We start from the raw sequence: 24,089 nt of genomic DNA, 5'->3' as shown, positions 1-24,089 counted from the left end.
TTTTAAAAAATAATTTGTTTATTTTAATTTTACATGAATCGCTGTTTTGCCTGCATTTATGTCTGTGTGAGGGTGCCAGGTCCCCTGAACCTGGAGCTACAGACTGTTGTGAGCTGCCATGTGGGTGCTAGGAATTGAACCTGGGTCCTCAGGAAGAGCAATCAGTGTTCTTAACCAGTGAGCCATCTCTCCAGTGCCAGCATTGTAGTACTTTTAAAAAGGTTATGGTAGCTTAGGGGTGCAATGGCTGGGCCATGGCTAGGGGGAAAGCCTGTGTGGATTTGGGAATGGGCAGTGAGCATGGAGACTGGTCGGAGGGCTGGATGGGGTACGGGATGATTTTCCTGATAGTGTGAGTTAGCACAGGCTCTTCCCTGGGTATCAGGAGGCCAGGGGAAACATTTTGGGGGTGAGTGTGAGGTGTCATGGCCCTGCAGAGTTCAAGTTGTTCTGATGGCGTTGGAGGTCCTGGAAGCCGTTGCGACAGCCCTGGCAGAGGGGACAAGGCTAGGAATGGGCAGAGGGAGCAGAGCTGGAAAGCAGGGATGGTCTGTGGAGAGAATTAGGAGGCAAAAGTCCCAGGATTTGGCGACTGGCTGCTGGGAGGGTGGGGGAGGGCGGGGAGGAACGGAGAGTGACTCAGAGTTTTCCACCAGGGTGACCAAGAACTCGGCCAGCCCTTAATTGGGGGCTTGAGACGGGTTTGAGAAGATGAGATCAGGAGGGGGAAGCCTGAAGGGCAGGTGCTAAGAGACCCCCAGACAAGGGCCGAGGGGACCTTGAGGGCTGGATGGCCAGGTGGCAAGGAGAGGGTGATGCTTATCTCAATTGTTGGCCATCCCTGTCTTCCAGGATGCCTGGCTCTCTGGCCGGAAGACTTCTGTCTTTTTCTAGTCACCCAGAACTGCTTAGCCACAGACAAGAGCCAAGCTGGGGCTTTATTCACAGTGGGTGGAGGAAGCTCTTAGACCCCTGGAGCACACAACCCTTTGCCTCTCTGCCCCTCGAGGCAGGGAGTTGCCTGCAAGCAGCTTTTCCCAACCAGGACCAAGGCCTGGCTAGGGCCCTTGATGGTCCAGCCAGTTGTGCCACACCCTCTGGCTGACTGAATGGAGAGAGGGAAGGACTGAGATGGGCCAAGGCCTTAGGCTGTGAAAGCCCTCTGCTGCTGGGGCTTATGGGCAGGGTAGAATGGCTTCCAGCTGGACCCCTTCCCTTCTCCTGGCTCTGACTCTGGCCCGTAGGGAGGTGGGACAGGGCCGGAGCCACCAGAACACCCCTCCTTGCATTGTAGCCATGTCTCCCTCTGCCTCTGGGCTTGCCCGCTAATCCAGGGAGGGAAGGGCCTGGCTGTGTCCCATGTGGCTGTCTGCCGCTTGTCAGGAAAACGGCAATCATTGTCCTAACAAGCCATCGCCCTTGGATGGCACTGCACTTTTTATGGGCTTGTTGACTTTATGGGCCCATTCTCATCCTCTGCCTGGACCTGAGGAGCAATCCCACATTGGGAAGGAGGGCAGGGTGGCAGCCAGATTCAAACATCAGCCTGCTCTCGTGGCAAGATCTGCCTCTGGTCTTCAGTGTTGGGACATTTCCTTTGAATGCCAGAAGGAGGAGATTCGCCCACCCTACACCCTCTAATCCTGTCTTGCCCCTTTCTACAGCTTCCTGGTGAGGGACGCTGAGGCTAGCGGAGTCCCTGCTCCTCTTCTGGGATGACAGACGTGACTTTGGCCCCCATTAGGTGTCCCTCATATTCAGTACTCCTCACAGCTGTCATGGCGTCCCTCATCCCTCAGTCTGTCTACTGCAAACCTAAGCTTTTCACTGTGTTGGGTACTTGGAGGCCCAGAGAAGGTTGCTGATGCTCGCAAGGCCACACAGTCTAGGTAGCAGGTCTCCAGATTTCCAGGCCCAGTGTTCTTCTGTCAGAACCGGATGAAGGAAAGAGCACCCAAGGCTGCTTAGACGGTCCAAGCAGGTCAGAGCCCCGGGAGCATCATCTGCCTTCCAAGTCCACTGCGGTTTATAAATTCAGGCATCACAGGACAGGTAGGCAGGATCCAGGCAGATTCATGAGGTTGGATATTCTCTTAACAGTCTGGAAGGCTTCACGTGCCTCCTTCCTTCCCACCGGGCAGTAAGGACTCTTTCTGTGTTCTGGGAAAAAGGACTTTTCATAAGACTTTGGCAGAAGAGCTGGACTTGGGGGTGTAGGGCAGGGAGTTTGGGAAGGTTAGCTGGAATGTCAAATATTTTTTCTTTTAGTGGAAAGGAGGAGGGGACATTGGGGTACTTTGGGATTCCTTCCTGCCTACCTCACATAGTCCTCCAGCTAGATGTCAAGTTCCCTCTGTGTTCCACCCCCACCCTAGGTCATGGCTGGGGCCCCTCCCTAGGCTGTCTGACAAAATTGATCAGGAAATCTGACAGTCAAAATCTGAGCTGGGAAAATGGGGGGTGGGGAAACAGCAGAATGGAGGACCCTCACTGGACCCAGGCTGTAGCTGTCTGGAATAGCAGACCCTTGGCTGGCGTTTGGGGTGTGGGGCCGGGTATACAGGATCGGCTCAGTGAGAGCTGCTGCTCAGTATGACCACCAGGAGGCGCTGCTGGACTCTGGACGCTATTCATAGATTGCTTTACCTCTGCCCTAGACTTGTCTCTGCTTCCCCAACCTTTCACCTAGTCTGCTGTCTGTCTTTGATTTCAAAACAATCTCAAGCTTCTGAAGGGTTGAAAACACCACGCAAAGTTTGTTCTCTCCTGAACATTGGGAGAGTGAGTTACTGACACCCCCGCCCCCCCACTCCACCTTAAATACCTTCCTGATTTTCCCACACGGACTTGGAGTTCACGGGGCACAGAGGTCATTGACAATGTGGGGATGTGACTACTATCTAAGGCTCAGATACTGTGGCATTTCACTGGGTGCCCCTGAGATGTCCTTATGGCCACCACAGACATCTAGTTCAGAAACAACCAGTGCTTTTGGCTGCAGTGTCTGGAGTCTCCTCCCGTCTGGGAGTCTCTGCTGTCCCTTGACTTACACAACCTTGTCCCTTGTGAAGGCTCCAGGCCATTTCATTTGTAGATGGTGCCTCAGCTTGGGTCAGGCCGATGTTTCCTCTTGATTAGATTCAGGTTGTGGCTTTTGGCAGGAGTATCACAGAGCGACACTTTGTTTGCAGCCACCCCTCCCAGGTGCGCCAACTTCTATTCATCCTGCCCGGGGGACGGTGGCTTACTTTGAACACTTGATTGGCATCTGTCTGGGAAATCTATCTCCCGCTTTATTTATTTTTGAGACAGTCTGTCTCAGGCTGACCTTGAACTTCGCTCCTGACAGTTGGGATTCCAGGTGTGCCACCACACCCAGCCCCATCCTCTGTGACTAGACGCCTGGGGAGGAGAGGTGCTTCGAGACTCTATATTCTATCTTAACCCCCACCTTCTGATTTCTTCCTTTGTTATTTTTCTCACAATGGGCTCTTTGAAGCCATTGCTGTCATCGTGTGTCTTGCTGCTCAACTCTTTGCTGGTGTGGCCTTTGGGAGCTCCTGGGTCCTTGTCTGTCCCCCTTTGTCTCCTGGTTCCCTCTTAGCTGTGTGCGTCTATTCATGCTCGCTCTCTGTGTACTTGGGGCTTGCGCCTTTCTTCTCCTTTGCCCTTATCTCGGTCTGCCCTGTCGGATTCTCTACGGCTTGTCTCTCTCTCAGTCTGCTTCCTCCTCCTCCCTCTGTCCATTTCCTCCTGTCTCTTTGGCTTGCTGCCCCTGATCCAGCCTCATTTTGCCTGCATCTCTGTGTTTGGGTGGCACCTAGAACTACTCAGTGTTGTCAGACAGGAGTCCCAGGTTGGCTAAGTGTATGGACCACTCTTCCTCTCCCAAGCCATGTTGTCTCCTCTAGCCATGGCTCCGAGCCGAGAGGCACAGGGACAAGGAGTGGGAGGATTGCTTCGAGAGCAGGATTCCTCTGGATATGTAAAGTCCATGGCCTGGCCTCTGCATGTGCCCAGAATGGTCACCAGATTGTGTCTATGTCCTGCTGAGGGGGGACCAGTGGGACAGAGCCGGAGTGAGACTGTGGTATGCAACACTTCCTCCAGGAGTCCCCCGAGCAGGAAGTCTGTAGTCCATGTTGGGATGAGCTGTGGAGTGGGCAGTGTTGTATGTTCTCTTGTGAGGCTACACAGGACAGACTGTCAGAACTTTGTATGTGTTTGTAGTGCTGTCTGGAGGGAAACTGATGACTCTGTGTGTGTGTGTGTGTGTGTGTGTGTGTGTGTGTGTGTGTGTGTGTGTGTGTGAGACCTGCTGGCCTAGGTACTGCTGACATGTAAGATAGAAGCATGTTCTGACAGCCAGCCTGTTGCTCTTCTCACAGGAGAGGTGGGACAGCGATTTAAGAGGATCGTGTGTTCGAGGTCTATATGGTTCACTGGCACAAAGAAATAAAATGAAACAGGAAATGTAACATACTATATTTTCATAAGACTAGTAGTATTGCTTGGCAACAGAGCACACACTTAGCATACTCAAGGCTCTGGGTTTGATCCCCAGAATATTTTCATATTGTAAAGAACAGGAAATAAGGGCTGGAGAGATGGCTCAATGGTTAAGAGCACTGACTGCTCTTCCAGAGGTCCTGAGTTCAATTCCCAGCAACCACATGGTGGCTCACAACCATCTGTAATGAGGTCTGGTGCCCTCTTCTGGCCTGCAGGCACATATGAAAGGAATGTTGTATACATAATCGATAAATAAATCTTAAAACAAAAGAATAGGAAATACAAATAAAGGTAGAAGAGACCCCCTGGAGTAGGGGAAAGTTTGAGAGAAGTTAGGAAGTGGACTGGAGAAGTTAGGGATTACCCACCATGCATTGGATAAAATAGCGGCACCCACGCAATGGAAAACTATACAGCAGCCAAGCGGAAGGAATGGCTGCATTACATCAGAACAGGCAGATGTTGGATGAGGGACCCTGCACACCGCAGTGCATACTGTCTATTCTGTTTCCTCAGAGTTTAAGATCCAGCGAAGTAATTCACCGACAAGAGAAGTCCCCAGGGTATGGGATGGTGTACGGTTGGTGTGTAGAAGGCACACGGAGGGTGTGTGGTTGGTGTGGTGTGGGAGGTGCTAACTGAGGTGCCCTGGGCAAGCTGTGCACTCCTTTCGGTTTTCATGCCTTATGGTCCTGGGGAAGTAAATAAAGGACCTCACACAAGCTAGGCAGGTGCTAGGCCGCTCAGCGCCAGCTCTGCCCAATGAAACCACACATTTAAACGTAGCTGCTTAACTGCGTTTTAATTCGCATCCTAATTGTGAAGAAAAATATGGGTGGAAGCCATGGAGAGCGACCCTGGGGTACTGGTCTTCAGTTACTGCCTGGCCCTGTCCACTGATACTGCTAGGCTGGGATCCTGGGATGAATGTCCCATTACTTCTGTACCATTCTTGGTCCTTAGGCAGCTCTTGCCTCCCGGGGCTTTTGCCTTGGTTTTTTTCTCTACCCTGCCAGTTTTTTTTTTCTCCTCTGTCCCCACCTCCTTCCCAGGACCCCAGTGTTCATCTGACTGACCTCTGGGCTTCTCTTCCTACAGCCAGAAGACCTGGAGGCCCCCAAGACCCACCATTTCAAGGTGAAGGCCTTCAAGAAGGTGAAACCTTGTGGCATCTGCCGTCAGGCCATCACACGGGAGGGCTGCATTTGCAAAGGTTCGTGGCCGATGGAACCCAGGGCATGTTGTTGTCGTTGGATCCGTCTAACTGGGACGGGTGGGGTCACTGTAAAAGGAGCGGCGGGCTGCTTCCCACAGTCTGGCTCCCAGCCACCTGGCTAGCTAGCTTATACCCCGAAATAACAACACACAAATTGTATTCATTTAAACACTGCCTGGCCCATTATATCTAGCCTCTTCTTGGCTAACTCTCACATCTTAATTAACCCATTTATAATAATCTGTATATCACCACATGACTGTGGCTTACGGGGAGGAGTCTAACCTATGTCTGTCTCGGAGAGGAGAGCCATGGCGTCTTTTTCCCATGCTTTCTTTTTCCCAGCATTCTGTTCAGTTTACTCTGCCTATCTAAGCTGCTGTCCTATCAAAAGGCCAAGGCAGTTTCTTTATTTGACCAATGAAAGTAACACATAGACAGAAAGCCCTCCTACTCCAGGTCACCGCTGGGCACATGTGCTTGTCTTTCATCTGTTGGAGGCATTGAAAACCTAGATGATACACACGTGGAGTGTGTGATGATGTGTGGCCGGTGGTGACAATATGATCATGGTAGGGATTGTATGAAGGCACAGGCCTAACCTGTGGATGGTAAGCACAGCAGATAGCATAGGGAGGCATAGGGATAGGATGTGGTGGTATGTGGATGGCATATGGTTGGGGTGGAGGAGTCCCGTGAAAGGTTTGTGGCAGGTGGGTAAAAGTCATGCAAGTGCCTTAGATATCAAGCTATGATCGATGGTGCCGGTGGTGGTGGTGGTGGTGGTGGCAGCAGCACACGCCTTAGATCCCAGCACTCAGGAGGCAGAGGCAGAGGGATCCCTGAGTTCCCTGAGTTTGAGGACAGTCTGGTCTATAGAATGAGTCCCAGGACAGTCATACAGAGAGAAACCTTGTTTCGAAAAGAGAACAGACACACAAACACACAAAGAGAGAAAGGCATGATGCTGTGTGAAAAGCTGTGTAGTTAGATTTGGAAAGCGTGGAAAGTGCTTAGCTGGTGTATGGAGGTACCTGGCTGGCTGTGGGAAGTGTGCTGAAGGCATGTGGTGGGTAGACAGAAAGCACATGGCTGGCGTGTAACAGGTGTGATTTGGTATGTGGAGGATGTGCGGTTGGCATGTGGCAGGTTTGCAGTTTGATAGTGGAACGTGGTGGGCACGTGGAAGGTACGTGGGAAGGTTCATGCCTGCTGTGTGGAAGGTGTTTGGCATGGGGAATGTGCAGTTGGAATATGCAAAAGGGCATGGTTGGTGCATGCAAAGGCACATGAATGGCATGTGCTTAGCATCAGCGGTGACGCATACAAACTAAGCCACTTTTGGGTGGTTTGGATTGACTTTAAGCAGCCCCAAATCACTGTGGGCTACTGGACTTTTCCGGTCACTATTATCATGTGCTTTTGAAGGGCCTCTCTGTCCCAGAGACAAGACAAGAAGTCTGTCTTGTCACAGATCCTAGAGGGCCATCAGCACCTGTGACTGACACCCTTGTTCCCCAGTTGCTCTTGTAGATGCAATTCTCCTTTCAGCCACACATCCTGTCTGTCACCAGGGTCCCCGTGTGGCCCAGTCTCTGAGCTTCCCACTATGGCTCCGAGCCAATCAGTTGCCTCTCCAATCCAGTCTCCAGCAGCTTCCCTTGTCTGAAGAGTGTGCATATAGTTACACCAGAGGCCTGGTTAAAGCTGTTGGAGTCCCACTACCTTAGAGATACAGCCCTTAGCTGCAGGCCTACTGGGTTCAACCCTTGTCCTTCCCCATGCCAAGGAATGTGCTCTTTCCTGCCCAGTCTCTCAGCCTGTGCTCCTCCCTATGTGTCCAGCCCAGAGAGGGCAGGCAGGGGATACTAGAACCCATAACAATTGCTAAGGCACTTACTGAGGACTACATGACATCATGCATCGTCTCATCCAGTACTCACTGCATCTGCAAGATGTTGGTCTTCTATTTGCTTTGTAAATGAAGAGACTGAGGTTGTTGGTGATTGCGTCTCGTGTTGGCTTGTCGGGTTAGAACAGGGAATTCGGGATCTGAACTTTGAAAGGGTCAAGGGAAAGCAGTTGGGTATGGAGGTAGGAGTGTGTGTGCGTGTGTGTGTGTGTGTGTGTGTGTGTCTGTGTGTGTGTGTCCAGGAAAGACATGAATGGCTCATAGACATGGCCCATACTGAACCATCAATCTAGGCAGCGAGAATGCATGCAATATCTGGATTAGCCACATGGCGTCGCCCTCCTCCCTCCCAAGAGCTCTAGCAAGGCCTCCACAGGGGAGCTGTGGAGAGGGTTTATGCAGGGCAGGCTTTGCATTTTTATTGTATAATAGCCCCCATTCTGCCCTGTACCTTTAGGTCACATAAATTGGCTTCTGACTCCCCTTCCTCTCCACTCTCTTCCTCCTGGAGTTTTTCCCTCATCTGAGAGGCCAGCGGGAGCAGGGAAAGAGGGAATTTTAGGATTTGGAATGTGACTGTGGGCACATCTCTGCCTAGTTTCCTTTGACTTTCAGATATCTGTGTCTAGCCTCCCTGATGACTCAGTCCATGAGTTCTCAAAGACAGGAGCCCTGGTTCCCATGTTCTTGGGAGTCTCCCAGTTTCACCCTGAATCTCGAGGCAGAGGAGACCACGGGCCAGAGGAAAGCCTGGACTCCAATCCAGACACCACCAGGCCACAGGACATCCAGGAGTAGTCCAGCAAGGAGGAGGGAGGATGGCTTGGGCTTGGCCACATGTGAACCTGAGCAGAAGGGGTAGGGTTGCCTTGACTGGGCTAGGGGTGGGAGAAGTAGGCGTGGATCAAGTTTGCTGTGGAACAAGGAGATTGTGGTGGCATGAGGTGAATGTACCATCTTATTTACCCATTCATACTGCCCTCCATCCATCTTACCCATCTGACCATCCTTCTGTTGTTTGTCTATTTATCCATGCAATCTGCCCATCCCTTCATCCGTCCCTTCATCCACCATCCATCCCTTCATCCATCTATCCATCCCTTCATCCATCCATCCATCCATCCATCCATCCCTTCATCCATCCCTCCCTCCCTCCATCCATCCATCCATCCCTTCTTCCATCCATCCATCCCTTCTTTCTTTCATCCATCCATCATCCATCCACCCACCCATCTCTCCATCCATCCATCCACCCACCCATCTCTTCATCCATCCATCCATCCATCCATCCATCCATCCATCCACCCACCCACCCATCTCTCCATCCATCCATCCATCCATCCATCCATCCATCCATCCATCCACCCACCCACCCATCTCTTCATCCATCCATCCATCCTTTCTTCCATCCATCCATCCATCCATCCATCCATCCATCCATCCATCCATCCATCCATCCACATCCACATCCATCTATTGACCCATCCACCCAGGGCCACCAGATATGGCCGTACAACTTGTTCTCTAGCAAAGGGTCTATGGTTGACAAGTCCCTGTATGACTTCTGGGACTTGACTTGACTGGGTCAGCAAGGGAATGAGGAAAAGACAGACACATGCACACAGAGAGACAGAAGTACCTGAGATTGCGTGGACTAGGCTGGCTGATGGAGAAACTGCAATGGCTCAGGAGACTGACCAGGGATGCTCAATGCGGGGCATGAGGGAGTGCTTGGAAGATTCCCTTGGGAGGTCAGTTAGCTGGGAAAGTCAGCGAACTCACCCAATGCAGGTACTGCATCCCCCTCTGTGTACCTGAGGGTCCTTCTGATGCTTGCAAGCTGAGCCATCTTCAGGACTAGTCATTACAGGGGTATGGACACCAAGAGCTACCCAATATCCTGGGAAGACAGTCAGGTGTTCATGGAACGCATAGATAGAGCTGGCACTGAAGTGTGGGTGAGGTTGCCCGGTACGGAAAACACATCCTGGTTAGTCTTCAGCAGGGAAGGAGTGTACAAGCTGGGTCTTGAGGGATGTGTAGGAGTTCTCCAGTCTAAATGGTAGGTTTCTTACAGGTCCTTAGCAGAAGTATTCTAGGGGTGTCTCCTGAATATGTGGGGCCTCAGTAGGAGTATGGATAGACTCAGAGCTATGGTCAAGAGCCCTAGCCACTAGACTACATTGCCAGCTTAGGAGCACAAGAGCTGCCATGTAGACTTGGTCTGGCATCAAAGCTTAGGCTACTTCCTGTCTCTTGTCTTCTGGTGAGCCCAGAAGCAGGGGGCAGCCACATGTGGCCTCCCCAGAGCAGCACAGGCCCGTGGAGGCAGCCAGTGAGACATACCAACTCATAGTTTCCCCTTTCACAACTGGACAAATAACAAACCTTCTCCGTCAGATTACAACAGGGATTAAAGAGACACCAGGCAGACAGTTTAGGTAGAGGCCCCGTGTGGCACGCTGTCAGACTCGTCAGTATCTTTCAGACGCGACACAAAAGCAAACTGTATGGGCAATTTGACTAAAACAATGAAACGTTGACAATTCCTGGGAGCAGGGTATGATGGGTACTTGCCTGTGATAGAAATACGCAGGAGGCTGAGGCAGGAGGATTACTATGAATTGGAGCCAGCAGGGACTAGAGCGTGATCTGTCTCAAAACAAAACAAAAAGCTCATAATAGTAAATCAAAACAAAAATTAAGGCTTTGGGGGCTAGTGTGGTGGTCCCTGCCAAGATTTTCAGTCTGAGGCCAGCTTGGGCTATGGAGAGGTTTTGTTTTTTAATTTTTTTTTTTTTTTTTTTTTTTTTTTTTTTTTTTTTTAGCTAAAAGCACACAAATAAAACCACAGCAAACAAACAAATCCCTAAAGAAATGAACATTCATACTGAGAGAGATGATCTGGGAGGCCTTTTCTTGTTGTACCCTCAGAGACACACTGCTCCCAGTACCTCGAGATTTCTGTCTGTACTAGTTAGCATTTCTGGAGAGAAGCAGGGACAACATAATGTGTGTAGCCAGAGGTGGAGGGAAGGATGGATCTCTGGGTGGATAGAAGGATAGAAGGATGGATGGGTGGAAGGGTAGATTGTCAGTATGTATTGATATATGGATAGATGGATGGATGGATGCAGACAGGGTAAATAGGTAGGTATAGAGATGGATAGACAGAAATTGATTTTTAGGAACTGGCTCATGTGACAATGGGGATGTGGAAAGTTTTAGTTTGCTAATGGCCATTAGGCTGGAGAGTCAGGGACAAACTGCAGCTCAAGCATGGGCACAGGGTTCTGGCAGATTTCTCTTGCTGGGGGAGGCTGGTAATTTTCTCTTCAGTGTTCAGCTGATTGGATGAGGGTCACCCGCATGCACCTTGGAGGGTAACATGCTCTGCTTAGAGCCCACTACTAATTTACATGCCAATCTCATTTTTAAAAACAACTTTACAGAAACACTTAGAATAATGCTTGACCAAACATCTGTGTACTGTGGCCTCTTCCTACCTTCAGGCCCAAGCCATGGGCAGGGCCCACTGGTGGCTCAGTGAACAGATGTGTGACCTGGTGCCTGCGGAAGAGCCAAGGCCTGGGGTGGTTATGGCCAGGTCAGGTGCACACTGAGGCTGTGTGTGCACTTTCTGACCCAAGTCCTAGAGGAAAAAGCCATTTAGATCCCAACAATGTGGTTTCCTGTGTTCCCAAGGCAGGAAGTCACCCCAGCCCAGAGCCATACAGCCCAGCTGAGACAGGGCAGACCACAGGAGGGGTTGGGGTGCAGCTCCCCACACTGAAGTGATCAAAAGCCCTCTCCACAGGGGCTCTGTTCCTTCAGTGCTATGCAGACCAGGCTAGGGGGGGGCAGGACTTCCTGGGGCCTCAGGTCAATGGGTAGTCAGTCTCCAGTGCCTCATCTCAGGGAGTCAGCACAGGAAGGCATTGTGGGTAGATCTGTGCCTTGGGTGCTCTCCAAGGACCTGAGAGGTCACAGCTGTCCAGGTGTCTGCCTTTCTCAGGAGCCTGAGGGACATCTGGAGACAGGAGCCAGGGTGATTTTCTCTGCCCTGTCTCTACATCCAGTGTCCAAAAGGGGAATGGAGAATTGTGTCCCAGGAGGCTGTGATCCTGCCAACACCCAGGCCACCTTTCTAGGGTCAGAAGGAGAGTTCCCCTTCTGTGGAGGGAGAGGGCTGGTAGACCCTGATGCGGGGTGTCTGTCTGTCTGCCTGTCTGTGCTGTGGTTCAGACGTCTGGAATTGGAGGCACCCGTGGCCCTGGTGTCCAGGGAAGGGTCGGCTCTGTTTGCACTAGGGCTCCCAGTTGCCGCATGCCCCAGAGGAGTCAGGAGGGGACAGCACTGTGGGGTGCGAGGGTGGAGGGCTTGGGACCGCTCAGGACTGTCACAGCAAGCTTGGGGTCCAGCACAGAAATCCAGGAACATATCCAACCCCAGCTGGGGGACAGACTGGCATGGGTGGTGCAGACTCTAATAGCTGGAACAGGGTTGGGGGTCCATCTGATTTGGTACCCTAAGCCCAGGAGTAAGGCAGACAGATGAGTGGGTCACCCTGGATATTGTGTGTGGGAGACTCTGGCCACTGGAGAGTGCTAGAGACAGCTACTGTGCCTGGGGTCATTTCAAGAAATAGAAACTTCTGCAGTCTTTGTAAACACTGAGCCATCTAATTATGAGGGTACAGGCCGATGGATCTTTCAGGCTGCCTGTAAGAACGAGAGGCTGAGACCAGAGAGGGTAGTGACTTGCTCAGTGTGGCCACACAGCAAAATGAAAGTGGTTAAGACAGGAACCCAGGTGTCCCTTATCATAACTAAGGTCAAGTTGATGAGGATGCTGTTGGCCACAGTAGTCAGACTGAACACTCGTGGGGGTGGGGTCCCTACTTATCCACTGCATTGCTCTCCAAGGCTTCAGTTCCCCGAGGCCAGATGTGGTTCAAAAACAAGAGAGAAAGTTTCAGAAACAATTCCTTAGTTTGAGATGGTTTTTGTAACTGTGAATTACTATGTTCTATTACTGTTATATCCTCACCTCCTGTGCCTACAGTATTAGCTAAATGGTATCACAGGCATTTACAAATAGAACAAGGCACCATGCACCTTGGGGTCAGTATCATCTATGGCTTTAAGTACTGACTGGGGATCTGGGAGGGTACCCTTGGAGGTGAGGGACCACAGCACAGGGCTGTGCAGCAGCATGGTGACAATCATTTAGTCCTACCTTGTGACACACATGATATCATTGGCTCCATTTTATAAACAAGAGACTGGAAGCACAGAGTGGCTTGGTAACTTTCCCAAATCACACAGCTATATCTGTGCCTAGACTGAGAGCTGACTCCCTGTAGGCTCTGATGTGGAGAGAGCAAGTACAGCTGAGTGTGTGTGTGTGTGTGTGTGTGTGTGTGTGTGGAGAGAGAGAGAGAGAGAGAGAGAGAGTTTAGTTTAATTGCTGCTACAGTTGGTACATATTCCAGTTCTGAGCTGATAGGTGGTGTGGTCACTGACCATCTCCCATGCTCCCTACCTTCCCCTAAGTAGGGCTCACCTCACCCACTGTACCTGCTCTGTGGGCCCCCAAATGCCAGCTCTGTTCCTGGGGCTTTAGCTGGGGACAATCCTACCTGGAAGCTTGTATGTGTTTCCTGAGCCCATCTGTGTGGTGGACACAAAACCTTCTGATGCAGGAAAGCAGTGTGTGTGTGTGTGTGTGTGTGTGTGTGTGTGTATGTGTTAGTGTAGTATAGTGTAGTGACTCTGTAAGGGATGGGGCAACCACCTCTGAATGAATGATCATCCAGGGAGGAACATTTTGAACTTTGCTTGAAGGAGATATATGAATTCACCATTTCAGGTCTGTTCCTTGCAGACTCAGAGGTCCATCTGGGGAGGCTGGTATGGCAGGACCAGACCCTTTCGGGGTACGGACTGGGGGTAGAAGCTGGAGCAGGCTGCGGGGAGGAGTTGGTTCTAGTTGGGAATGTGGTGTGACCTGTCAGCACTTGGCTATGGCCTGTGGACTGATGGGCGTAAGGCTGGAGGTGAGAGCCAGCCTATGGGAAGGTAACTGGTGTGAACTGGTGTGAACTGGGAGCTGGGGGCGAGGGCTGGGGATCCCTTAGCCTCGTTGGAATTATTTTGTGGAACATGAGGATCAAATGCCCAGCAGGGTGGCAAAAGGGAAGGAGTTAGAGAAGAATGGAAAGGGGTAGGAGCAATGGGGCCCAGGGAGGGTCGATGAGTGCTCCTCATCAGCCAGCACTGGCCTGGCTTCACATTTTGAGGGGCCCAGTGCTTTGATTTCCATATTGTTTATCTGCTGCTATGTGAATATGGCTGTCAAACCTAACTGTTTAAAAGAGGGTCTTCCTCAGCTTGTGCAGCAGGAATGGTAGCATGGGATGCTTTAGTTTTGGGGTCCCTGGAGGCTGAGTCAGGATGGCAGCTGGCCTGGTGGGGGCTATAGTGAACAGGCTGCTAGAGTGTGCTCAAGACAGGGTGACTGGTTTCCTCAGCTAGGGCAAGACTGAAGTCACAACGCCTTGCCTAGCTTGCCCCAAAAGTCACACACACCACTGATTCTACTGTCATGTTAGAGGTCCATTCCTGACAGAATACTTTCAGACGACCAACTTGAAGGCAGCAAAGCTAATTATGTCTCAGTTCTAGTCAACGACCGCTTCAGCCTGCGGTGCATAGGCTGCTCACCTGTGTGCAGTCAGGAAACAAAGAGAGAATCAAGACAGAGCAGGGGTCCCCGTATCCCACTCAGGGACCTAACTTCCACCTTAGGCTGGTTTCTTGAACCTTTATTCTTGCACCAGAACACCCCAGCCATAGGCACCAGGAATAAACACTCACTTTGCTCATGGTTTCAAGGGTGTTAGTCCATTATGTTGTGGGGCGTGGCTTGGTAGAACAGCTCCTGTTTATGCTAGCCAGGAAATGATTCAGGCGGGGAAGAAAGCCAGCCTGTGATAGCTGTTTTTTTCTTTTTCTCACTTGTGTTCCATCTGCTCCCCATGGGATGCAGTATCCGCATTCTTGCCTTCTTCTCTGAAGAACAGACAGACCCAGGGGCTTGCTTGTTTGACCTCCCAGGTACTTCCCAATTAAATGAAGTTATCAACAGAGGTTAAGCAGCTCAAGGCTCAGCTATTACGGCTTCAGCTTTTCTCCATAAGTCTGATGAACAGCCAGGCCTGATGGTGGTAGACGTCAAGATTACCCAAACTGGTTGCTCTTCCAGATGGACCCAAGTTGAATTCTCAGCACCCACATGGCAGCTCCCAGTGATTTCTAACTTCAATTTCAGGGGATCTGAGTCCCCCTTCTTGCTTCTGCAGGCACCAGGGATACATGTGGTTGCTCAGAAATACATTTGAATAAGATAAGACACTGATGCATATAAAATAAATACTTAATAATAAAAAGATTACCCAAAGCAGCCCTATCAGTGTAGTGTGTGTGTGTGTGTGTGTGTGTGTTTATTAGCAGAGGGCAGAGACCCCCTTACAGCTGGCTGCCACACTTCCTTTCTGTACCATCCTGAATGTTTCATTGGTCTTGGAGAGGCCAGCAGCATGGTTTGGCCAAGCCTAGAATGACAGCAGGAAGCCAAGGAAGGCAGCAGGCCCACTGTCCCTGGAGGAGACCAGAGACAGGTGGCTAAGAATGTAATGGAGGCTCAGTGGGACTGGGGACAGGTGCTCTGACGTGGAGCACCATACTTGGGGACCTGGCCCTGTGTGCTGAGTGCCCCTGAAGTGGGATGGGGACATTTTCTCATACAACTCTGCATTCACCATGCAGAGAGTCCTGGACTGCCATTGCCTGCGTGCCTCCACTTGAGGACACTTGCTGAGTGTCTGTCCACTGAGAGGCTCCTACGGACCTACAGCAGGACACTGCTAAGGGCACCTACCAAAGAGAGTGCTGGCATTGCCCCAGGCTGTGCTCATCAAGTCGCCATCCCGAGGACTGCCTGGAAAAGGGTGCCCTTCTATCACAAAGCTAGGCATATCCATGCTTGGTTCTGAATTGCAGGCACACCCATGCCTGGTTCTGGATCACAGGCACACCCATGCCTGGTTCTGGATCATGGGCACACCCATGCCTGGTTCTGGATTGTGGGCACATCCAAGCCTGGTTCTGGATCACGGGCACACCCATGCCTGGTTCTGGATTGTGGGCACATCCAAGCCTGGTTCTGGATCACGGGCACACCCATGCCTGGTTCTGGATCATGGGCACACCCATGCCTGATTGTGGATCACAAGCTGGGCTGCCTGGGCCTTGTGACACTGTGTGGCACAGTCTGAAGCAGATACTGTCCTAGCTGAAGAGGATACAGGTTGAGTGAGATGGGCAAGCTCCCCGTGCTCAAGAGTTTAGTGCAGGTAGACAGCTCAGCCGGAAGCTGTCTAGGGAGACTTCAGACTGTGAACTGGTCAGACGAGGCGACAATAGGGGCGCTGAAAGGATTAACTGAGACCCACTGTAATGTAGGCAGTCAGGAAAGGCCTTTATAAGGAGGCAGCCTTGAGTGGATCCTACCAACTGAGGGGGATTTGACTCGCTAAGGACTGGGGAGGACAGAGAGAGTCCCAGGCTGCCAGAACAGCATAAACAAAGGCCCCTAGGGAGAAGAGAGCTTGTTGCATCCTGGGAATGTGAGAAATGTGGAAGACACTGGAAGAAGACAGAGTCCTGGTCCCCCACTATACCCCTAGTGCCTAGATTGGGGGTTGAGAGGCCCAGTGGGCTGAAGGAGCTGTTGGTTGGATATGAGCTGTGGCAGGAGGCTTGCTGTGCAGGGGACGGCTAAGTGTGGGAGATGATTAAATGACAGGGGCCACACAGTCATGGGGAGACTTTCAGTTAGGTCCAACTCAGGAGACACCTATTAAGCCCTTACAGTGTACCAGGTACAGATGGGGTTATCCATATTTGTAGTCTCAGCCAGCAGTGGGGGGTCTCCTAGGCTCAGGCCAATTGAACTGAGGTTTTCTCAGTCCTAAGGTCCCTGTCCCAAGGAAGGCATGGGGGTGAGGTGGGGAGGGCCCTGATGTGAGGGGAACACCTTCTGGAAGGGAGGGAGCTGCCACCTAGGGTGGGGATACAGGCTTAGGGAATCAGGAGAAGGCAGAAGTTAGCTGGATGGTGATGACATGGTGGGCATAGGTCACACGGCTACGGGTGAGGGGCCTGAGCTGCTTGGGGTCAGTACAGCCTTGCTCAGCTCAGGTTGAGTCACACGGCCTGAACTGGGCCAGGACAGGGTGCCAGTGGTCAAGGTGACATCCCAGGCTCCACCTTGCTGGTCAGGCTGGGTGTGGGGAACTCCATAGCCTCTGTGACTGCAGTGGGACGTCTGAACCTCAACCTCCAGCCAGGACTCTGCTAAAAGCTGCTGTCTGAAGCTGGTAGGGGTGAGTAGGGTGGACAGACTAGCAGGGGCAGCTGAGAGTTGGTTTAGGGTGCACCTCTGCCGCCCCGCTTCCCTGTGTCTCTAGCCAGTGGTCAGACTCTCCTGTCCCAGCAGACCCAAATCAACTCAGAACCCAGGTCAGAGGCCCTCAAGCACCCCTGGGAAGGGCTCCTGGAACTGTCTAGAAGTGCCAAGTGCCCTGGGGGGTGGGGCCGCAGAACAGGGGACATTCCTGGCTTCAGGGGAACCTGATAGGAAATTTGATTCCAGCTTCTGGTAGTGGGAGGGAGAGCAAGTTCTCCAAGTGTGTGTGTGTGAAGTGTGTGTGTGTGTGTGTGTGTGCGCGCGCACTCAACATGTTGGCAGGAACTTTGTGTGTATGTGTGTGTGTTTGTTCTGTGCCACAGATCCCAGGATCTCTGTAGCATGAGTGTGTGTGAGACTCCCTTGCATGGCGTTGTGTGTGTGCGTGTGCGTGCGCGCGCGCGCGCGCGCGTGTGTGTGTGTGTGTGTGTGTGTGTGTGTGTGTATGTGTGATTATGTGGTCGGGAGAGTCCTGAGTGCTGTGTGTGCCTGCGGGTGTGCCTGGGCCTCTGGCCTAGGGGAATGCACGTGTGACAGGCCTGCCTGTAGTCGGGTGTGAAGGGAGAGGCCCCCTTGCTCCTCTGTGCCTCTGGCACTGGGCCTGGGTCCCCACCATCTCGGCCTGGCGGGACTCCAGCGGACGCCCTCGGGGTACGCACCCGGGCTCCCCGTTCTTCCTCCCCACAGTCCCTCCGCCCCTCTCCTTGTCTCCCCCCTCCCCCTGCCGGGCGTGGAGGGCCGGGGTGGGAGGAGATTGCGCCTGAGTTTCCATTTCATACCTCGCGGCTAAAACTTTCTTTCTGTCTCGCTCCCGCAGTCTGCAGCTTCTCCTGTCATCGGAAATGCCAGGCCAAGGTAAGGGGCAGCGGGAGCTGGTAGGGGGCGGGGTGGGGGCGGGGCAGCTGCTTTTTGTTTATGCAAAGTGCGGGGCACGGGTCAAGGTGAAGGCCAAGGCCAGGGAGGTTCTGGGGGTCCTGGTCCCGCCGTACACTGCCCTGCACGGCCCCATTTGGCCAGTCTCGGGTAGCCTCGTCCGCAACACTACAGAGAGTGGGGGCGGGGCCGTGGAGTTGTCTGACAAGGTACTACCCATTCTTCATGGGCCAGTCCCCCCCCCCCCCCCCAATTTCCGTCCTTAGTTTCTCCAGTGTTTCCTGGCGGGTCATGCAGGAGAGGGAAACTGAGGCGAGAAGACAGGAGCGATTGCTCTGATTGTTCAAACACGTCCTTTCAGGTCTGGGCAGGAGTTGGTGGGTCAGCTTTGTGGAGTAATGGGGTGTGGGGTGGTGGGGGTGGCATGAATTTGGAAGGCAGCTGCTGGCAGGTGGCTCAGCTTCCACGGTGGGTTCGCAACCTATTAGGACTTCTCTCCCTACTCTTCCCCGGTGTCTGCTCAGCTCCAGGCCGCCCCCTTCCTGTCACTTCACCTGCCCTTGCTGTATAAACCTGCCCCTCTGGCAGGAGCCCAGGTGAGAAGGAAGCTGCAGAGCAGCCAGTTAGTTAGGTTCAGGGTCCGCTTTTACCCTCCGGCTTTATTTTTTATTAGCTGGGAGATGGTAGGTGTGTCACGGTTCTAACTGAGCCTGATCCACCCTAAGGACATGGGGTCAAGATGCCCACCTCTCATAAGGTTTTGAACGTTAAGTGAGCTAAGGCTGTGAATGCTAAGTGCCCATGCAACAGAAGTGCTCAAAAATCAATCCATCGATCAATCGATCATCAATCAGTTAATCAAACAACAAACAAACAACCCACTACTGAAGAACAGGCCTGATTCGGAGAAGGGACTGTTGATGGAACCTCAGGTCTGGGAGGGATCTGCTTCCTTCTGTGAGATCCTGAGCATGCCCCCCAAGGACTCCTGGAGGAGCTGTATACTATAAATTCTGGGTTGCAAAGGGTCTGGGGCTTGCAGCAGGAATACTGGCGATCTGGCTTCCCTGGCTGGGCCAGCTTTATCTTCGTGGGTCGGGGAGGTAATGTATTCTTGTCTCCCTCTCATGTCCTCTTTGCTCAGTTCATCTGGGGCAGAGTTCTCCATCTTTAATCCCAGAAACTACCAGACTGCTTGCTCCTCCCATTTACCCCTTGCAGGTCTTTCCCATGTCGGTGTTTCTCAGTGACAGTGAACATTAGTGCTCTCTGGGCCTAAGTCTTATGAGCACGTGCAGTATGCACACTATCAGAGCTGAATCTTGTAATCCCACAGGGCGGAAGATCACGTTGCCTTAAATCGGAGGAACCAAGGCACCAAAAATTGTAGGTGTAGTTCCTCTGCCATGGCCTTTTGTGCCCCCTTGATTGTCCTTCCCTGACCATTGGCCTGTTGTTCTCCATCCGGATCGATGGCTTTTTTTTTTTTGGTTCCTCTTTTGCTTTCTGCCTCCTAGTAGCAGCAGGAGACTGTTAAAGAAGATCAGGTGATGAGTTTACTGTCAGTGAAAAGAACGTTGGAATAGGTGGCTCAGAAAGACGTGACGGACAGTGGTCCCCTGTTTCAGAAGGATACCAGAGATGACTTTTAGGGGCATCAGCCTGCCTGATGGACGGGTCTCCCCTGTGCTGGGGGTACAGGAACCCCAGGCTATACAGTTCTGCGCTGCTTAGCCAAGGAGGCCAACTTGAAGGGGAGGGGTCGAGCAGGGCACCTCCATACAGACGGAGCTTTTCATCGGATTTTCCCCTATAGGAAGTGGAACCTCCTGGTGGGTGTGCTCCACCCAGCTAGCAAGACTCTACCCAAACCACAGCTCTTACTGCAGGCTGCTGCTTCTCCGGCTGGGAAGCCGAGTTCTGTGCTGCGGGCTTGTAGCTAGATCAGCTTGGTGGTCATCCCCTCCACCCTCTGCTCCTAGAGGAGCCACCAAGCAGCTGGTCAGCCAGGGCTCTCCACGTCCAGGACCCTGTTCTAAGGCAGCTGATCAGCGGGCTAGGCAGGATTAGCCCAGCAGGAGTGCTTGGAGGAGGTGTTATGGAATGGGAGACCCGGAGGATGTTCCTGGTGCTGTGAAGGAGAAGAGCCAAGCAAAGACTGAGGTGAGGCGAGCTTGAAGGAAGGAGAGCAAGCTTAGGGCACTAGAAACAGGACGGGGCTGCCGCTGTGAATGGTTGTGTTGCCTGTGAAAGGTTGTGTTGCCTCCAGGCAAGGACAGGGCCAGAAGCTGCTCGTGGCATCTACCCGAGTACCCAGTGAGTTGGCTGGTGGTGTGGCACTCAGAATCATGGGGCAGTAGTGAGGAAGGGGCCGGCTGGGGTGTGTTTCAAAGTCTCGAACTTTGCCGGCGGGTGGGATGTTGGGTGTGAGAGAGAATCACTGACTCATAGGTCTTTGGCCAGAGCAACTGGGGACATATGGCTTCGTTTACTGAGTAGAGGAAGTGTGGGAGAAGGTTCCTTGAAAGCACTGTGGGAGATTTTCCTTTGTTTTGTGTCTTTTTTTTCCAGTTTTCTCCCTTCCCTCCATTGGGGAGTTTTCTTGCTGGTTCTTGATGCTGCCTTCCGGAATGCTCCAATAGTATAAACCCGTGCACGGATGGGGTTGGCGTATGGGTACACAGCAATATATAATGTAACAGAACTCCCTAAATTTAGAAGATCAAAGCAACAATAGCCATTTGTGTGCTCACTGTTGCTGAGGGTCTGGAGTTGGAGAAGGGCTTGGCTGGTCAGTCCTGGCAAGGCAAAACATGGCAGGCAGCATTGTCTCCACCCATACAATCCACCTATGTTAGAGAGTGAACTCAGGACCTCAGCTATCCTAAGCAAGCTCATAAGTCTCCTGTTGATTTTCTCCAAGAGAGGGTCTTACTAAGGCAGACCTTGAACTCTGCTATAGCCCAGGCTAGCCATATTCTTACCAACCTGATGTCTTAGTTTATAAAGTCGCTAAGATGACAGATCTGTATCTGCAGGCTTAGCAGTAATCTTCTGAAGGCCTAATGGGGTTTGAGGGACCTCTCTCAGGGGCCCTCTTTTGGGGCTGCCAGTGGGGCTGGCTGCAGATAAAAGCCTCTCTTCAGCTTTGTGGTCTCCTGCTAAGGGCACTTGAGCATTCTCATGTGGTACTGGCTTCCTGGGAATGATTCAAGAGCATGGATACAGGAACACTATGTCTTTTCCATTCCAGGCTTAGAAGTCTCACCCTGCCACCCATGTGCATGAGCCCCTGCAACACAGGGCAGCCCTGTGAGGTGGAGGATTCTGCGTGGGCTTGTATGCCAGTGGGAAGAACCCATGGAGTCTTCACAGCAGAGCCATGCTAAGGCCATGCTAGTTACTTCTGTGGCTATGGCAAATTATCAACAGAAGCTATTTAAGGGAGGAGAGGTTTGTTTTGTCTCACAGTTTCTGAGAGGTTTTATTTTCTACCATGGTGGTGAGGCATGGCCATGGGTGCATGAGGTAGTGACTTCTCATGATGGGGAGAGGGGGAAGCAGAGCCAGCAGGTGAGAATCACCCACTGCAGTGACCTGCTCCCATGGCCTCGGCCCCACCTGCTAAAGGCTCCTTAGCCATCAGAACTGCTCTGTAAGATGGGGATCCAGCATAGGTAACAAGCCCATGAGGGATACTGAGATTCAGATTATACCAGAAGTTGGCTGCAAATGCCCAGAGAAAGAACCAGGCTAAGCAATTCAGGGAGGCTGCCTGAGTGTCAGAATGCATCTCTGATGATACAGTATCATGTTTCCTCGCCTGTGTCTGCACAGGACTTCCCAACATGCAAGATACTCCCATTCGTGTCACAGGCCTGGAGGGGAGGTGGGCGGGGCTCACAATAACTCTATTTTAGGTATTGACCATTGAAACCTAGTAAGGGTAGACAGCGGGTCTCCTGCTTCTCTGTACAGAGGACTTGTCCTGGGGTTGACCAGGTGAGAGGGGAGTGAAGGGAACAAGGATGTGGGAGAGAAGGGTCTGGAATCTCAGTATGGTTCCAGCACACCCCTTCTCCAGTTCTTATAGAGGCAAATTCTCCCATATTTCCCCACTCTTCAACTTCTTGGGACCTTTGCCTGCACCTTCTTTTTTTCTCTGCTGTTGAGGATTTTAAAGGAGTGGTTAGCATTTGCTTCCCACTAATTTTCAAAGCTTACTTTTATTTTATGTGTATGATGTTTTGCCTGCACATATGTCTGTGTACTATTTGCCTGTCTGGTGCCTGAGGAGGCCAGAAGAGGGAGTTAGAGCCGGTGGTGAGCCACCTTGGGATTTGAACCCGGATCCTGTAGAAAAACAGCCAGTGTTCTGAACCACTGAGCCCTCTCTCCAGCCCTGCATCTCATTCTACTTCAGATTTTCTCTTTGCCCTCCCCACCTCCGCTTTCTCATGTTACAACCTCCGTGTATTTATGCGTGTTATTTTAAGTATAGTTTAAGAACCGTTTTAGAGTTACAGAGTTGCAGAGGTACCTTAGGGAGTTACAGAATAGTGGGCCCAGGTTCCCCGGCCCCCAGATTGACTTGGACTTGTGAGCAGAAACATAGTGTCCTATTTTGACCAGCTCAGGTCATGGCTCCTCCCAACAAACTCCTGCAAACCTGCAGGTCGGGTGGGAGATACGTGAAAGGAGCAGAGGCCTGGGTGTGCCAGCCCTGGGCGACTGAGATCTCTCACGGGTTTCTTCCCTGAAGTTCTCTTCTGTGTTCAGGCCCAGGAGGGAAGAACACACCCATAGCTTAGTCTCCTCCCCAGTGCCCAAAGGGCTCCAGTTCACCTTTAAGCTCCGAAGGAAAAGGTCATCCTGTAGGAAAACCCGTATTTCACTGTGGTTTCCCTCTGATGCTAGGCCCTCATGAACAGACTCACAGCCTTCTATGTAGTCAGCTCTTCTGGAGCCACTAAGAATAGCGGAGTGGGAGGGGGCTTGTGACCCCAGGTTCAGTCTGTGACTCCAAGCCTGGTGGAGTGTTTAAGCTCCTTGGTCTTGGAGACAGACTACTATATTTCAATCCTGACTGTCCCAGTAATGCTCACCGTGTGGCCGGTGACAAGGCGCGGAACTTCTCGGAACCTGTCTCCTCATCTGTAACATGGTGATTATAATGGTTCTTATATAATGGGGGTCTTATGAATACTGAGATGGTAACCCAGTCGGAGTGCCAAGTTCAAAACATAGTACTCAAAAAGTTAGGAATACTGATTCACGTTGGTTTATTCTCCCTACTGTCTCTTGTCTCATGAAAGGTGGGGGACTCTGAGACCCCAGCACAGCTTGCTGAGGTGGTGAAATCAAGTCTAGATACTTGCACCAGTGCCCTCTCCTCCTCCTCCTCCTCCTCCTCCTCCTTCTCCTCTTCTTCTTCTTCTTCCTCTCTCTCTCTCTCTCTCTCTCTCTCTCTCTCTCTCTCTCTCTCTCTCTGTTGTAAGGAAAAAGCAAGGTCATTGTGTATGCCACTCGTAGTGTGACTTTGGCTGTTTGCCACCTTGTGATACCTGATGAACATAGCCATGACTTGAGGTCTTATATGGGTGTTGGAGTCACCTGGACACTTTAGCGCAGACACCTGGATCGCGCTCTGCATGGTGTGTGTGGGCACTCGGTTTCCTGACAAGTGGCAGAGTTGTTTGTAGCCAAGCTTGATGTGGCTTTTTAGCAGTTTTGTTCTGAGGTGTTTGCTGGAGAGAAACAAAAACCTTTCTGTGTGATGATGAATGTGCAGGTCCTAAAATCATGAGAGACCCAGACTGGAAAAAGCTGGAATGTTTTGCATCAGGTGAATGGGTGAGCAGATGGCAATGCAGTCTTCAGAGTCATCTTCCTGGGCCGTATAAAGTCATGGGCTTGGACTAGAGATGCCATTCAGTTGGGAGAGCGCTTGCTTGATGTGAAGGAAGCCCTGGGTTCTGTCTACCCTCTGCACCTCATAAACCAGCTATAGAGGTGCACGCCTGTGATCTCAGCGCTGTGGAGAGG

At 51.8% G+C, this 24,089-nt stretch overlaps 1 protein-coding gene across 15 annotated transcripts in view; it reads left to right on the top strand.

Annotated features, from left to right (window-relative positions):
- Tns1 (tensin 1) overlaps positions 1 to 24,089 on the top strand; it is a 223,137-nt gene that overhangs the window by 40,733 nt on the left and 158,315 nt on the right. For 14 of the 15 annotated variants that reach the window (XM_087904165.1, XM_087904163.1, XM_087904094.1 and 11 more), the window contains exons 2-3: positions 5,611 to 5,725; positions 17,989 to 18,026. In XM_087904165.1, coding sequence (XP_087760291.1) covers positions 5,611 to 5,725; positions 17,989 to 18,026 — 153 coding nt within the window. Of the gene's footprint in view, positions 1 to 5,610; positions 5,726 to 17,030; positions 17,089 to 17,988; positions 18,027 to 24,089 lie in introns of those variants that run through there. The other variant, XM_087904185.1, reaches the window with a different exon arrangement.

This window comes from Myodes glareolus, chromosome 1 (assembly GCF_982192425.1).
Source record: "Myodes glareolus chromosome 1, mMyoGla1.1, whole genome shotgun sequence".
Classification (NCBI taxonomy): domain Eukaryota; kingdom Metazoa; phylum Chordata; class Mammalia; order Rodentia; family Cricetidae; genus Myodes; species Myodes glareolus.
The sequence above is the reverse complement of the archived record's forward strand: the minus strand, read 5'-3'. Positions and strand labels throughout refer to the sequence as shown.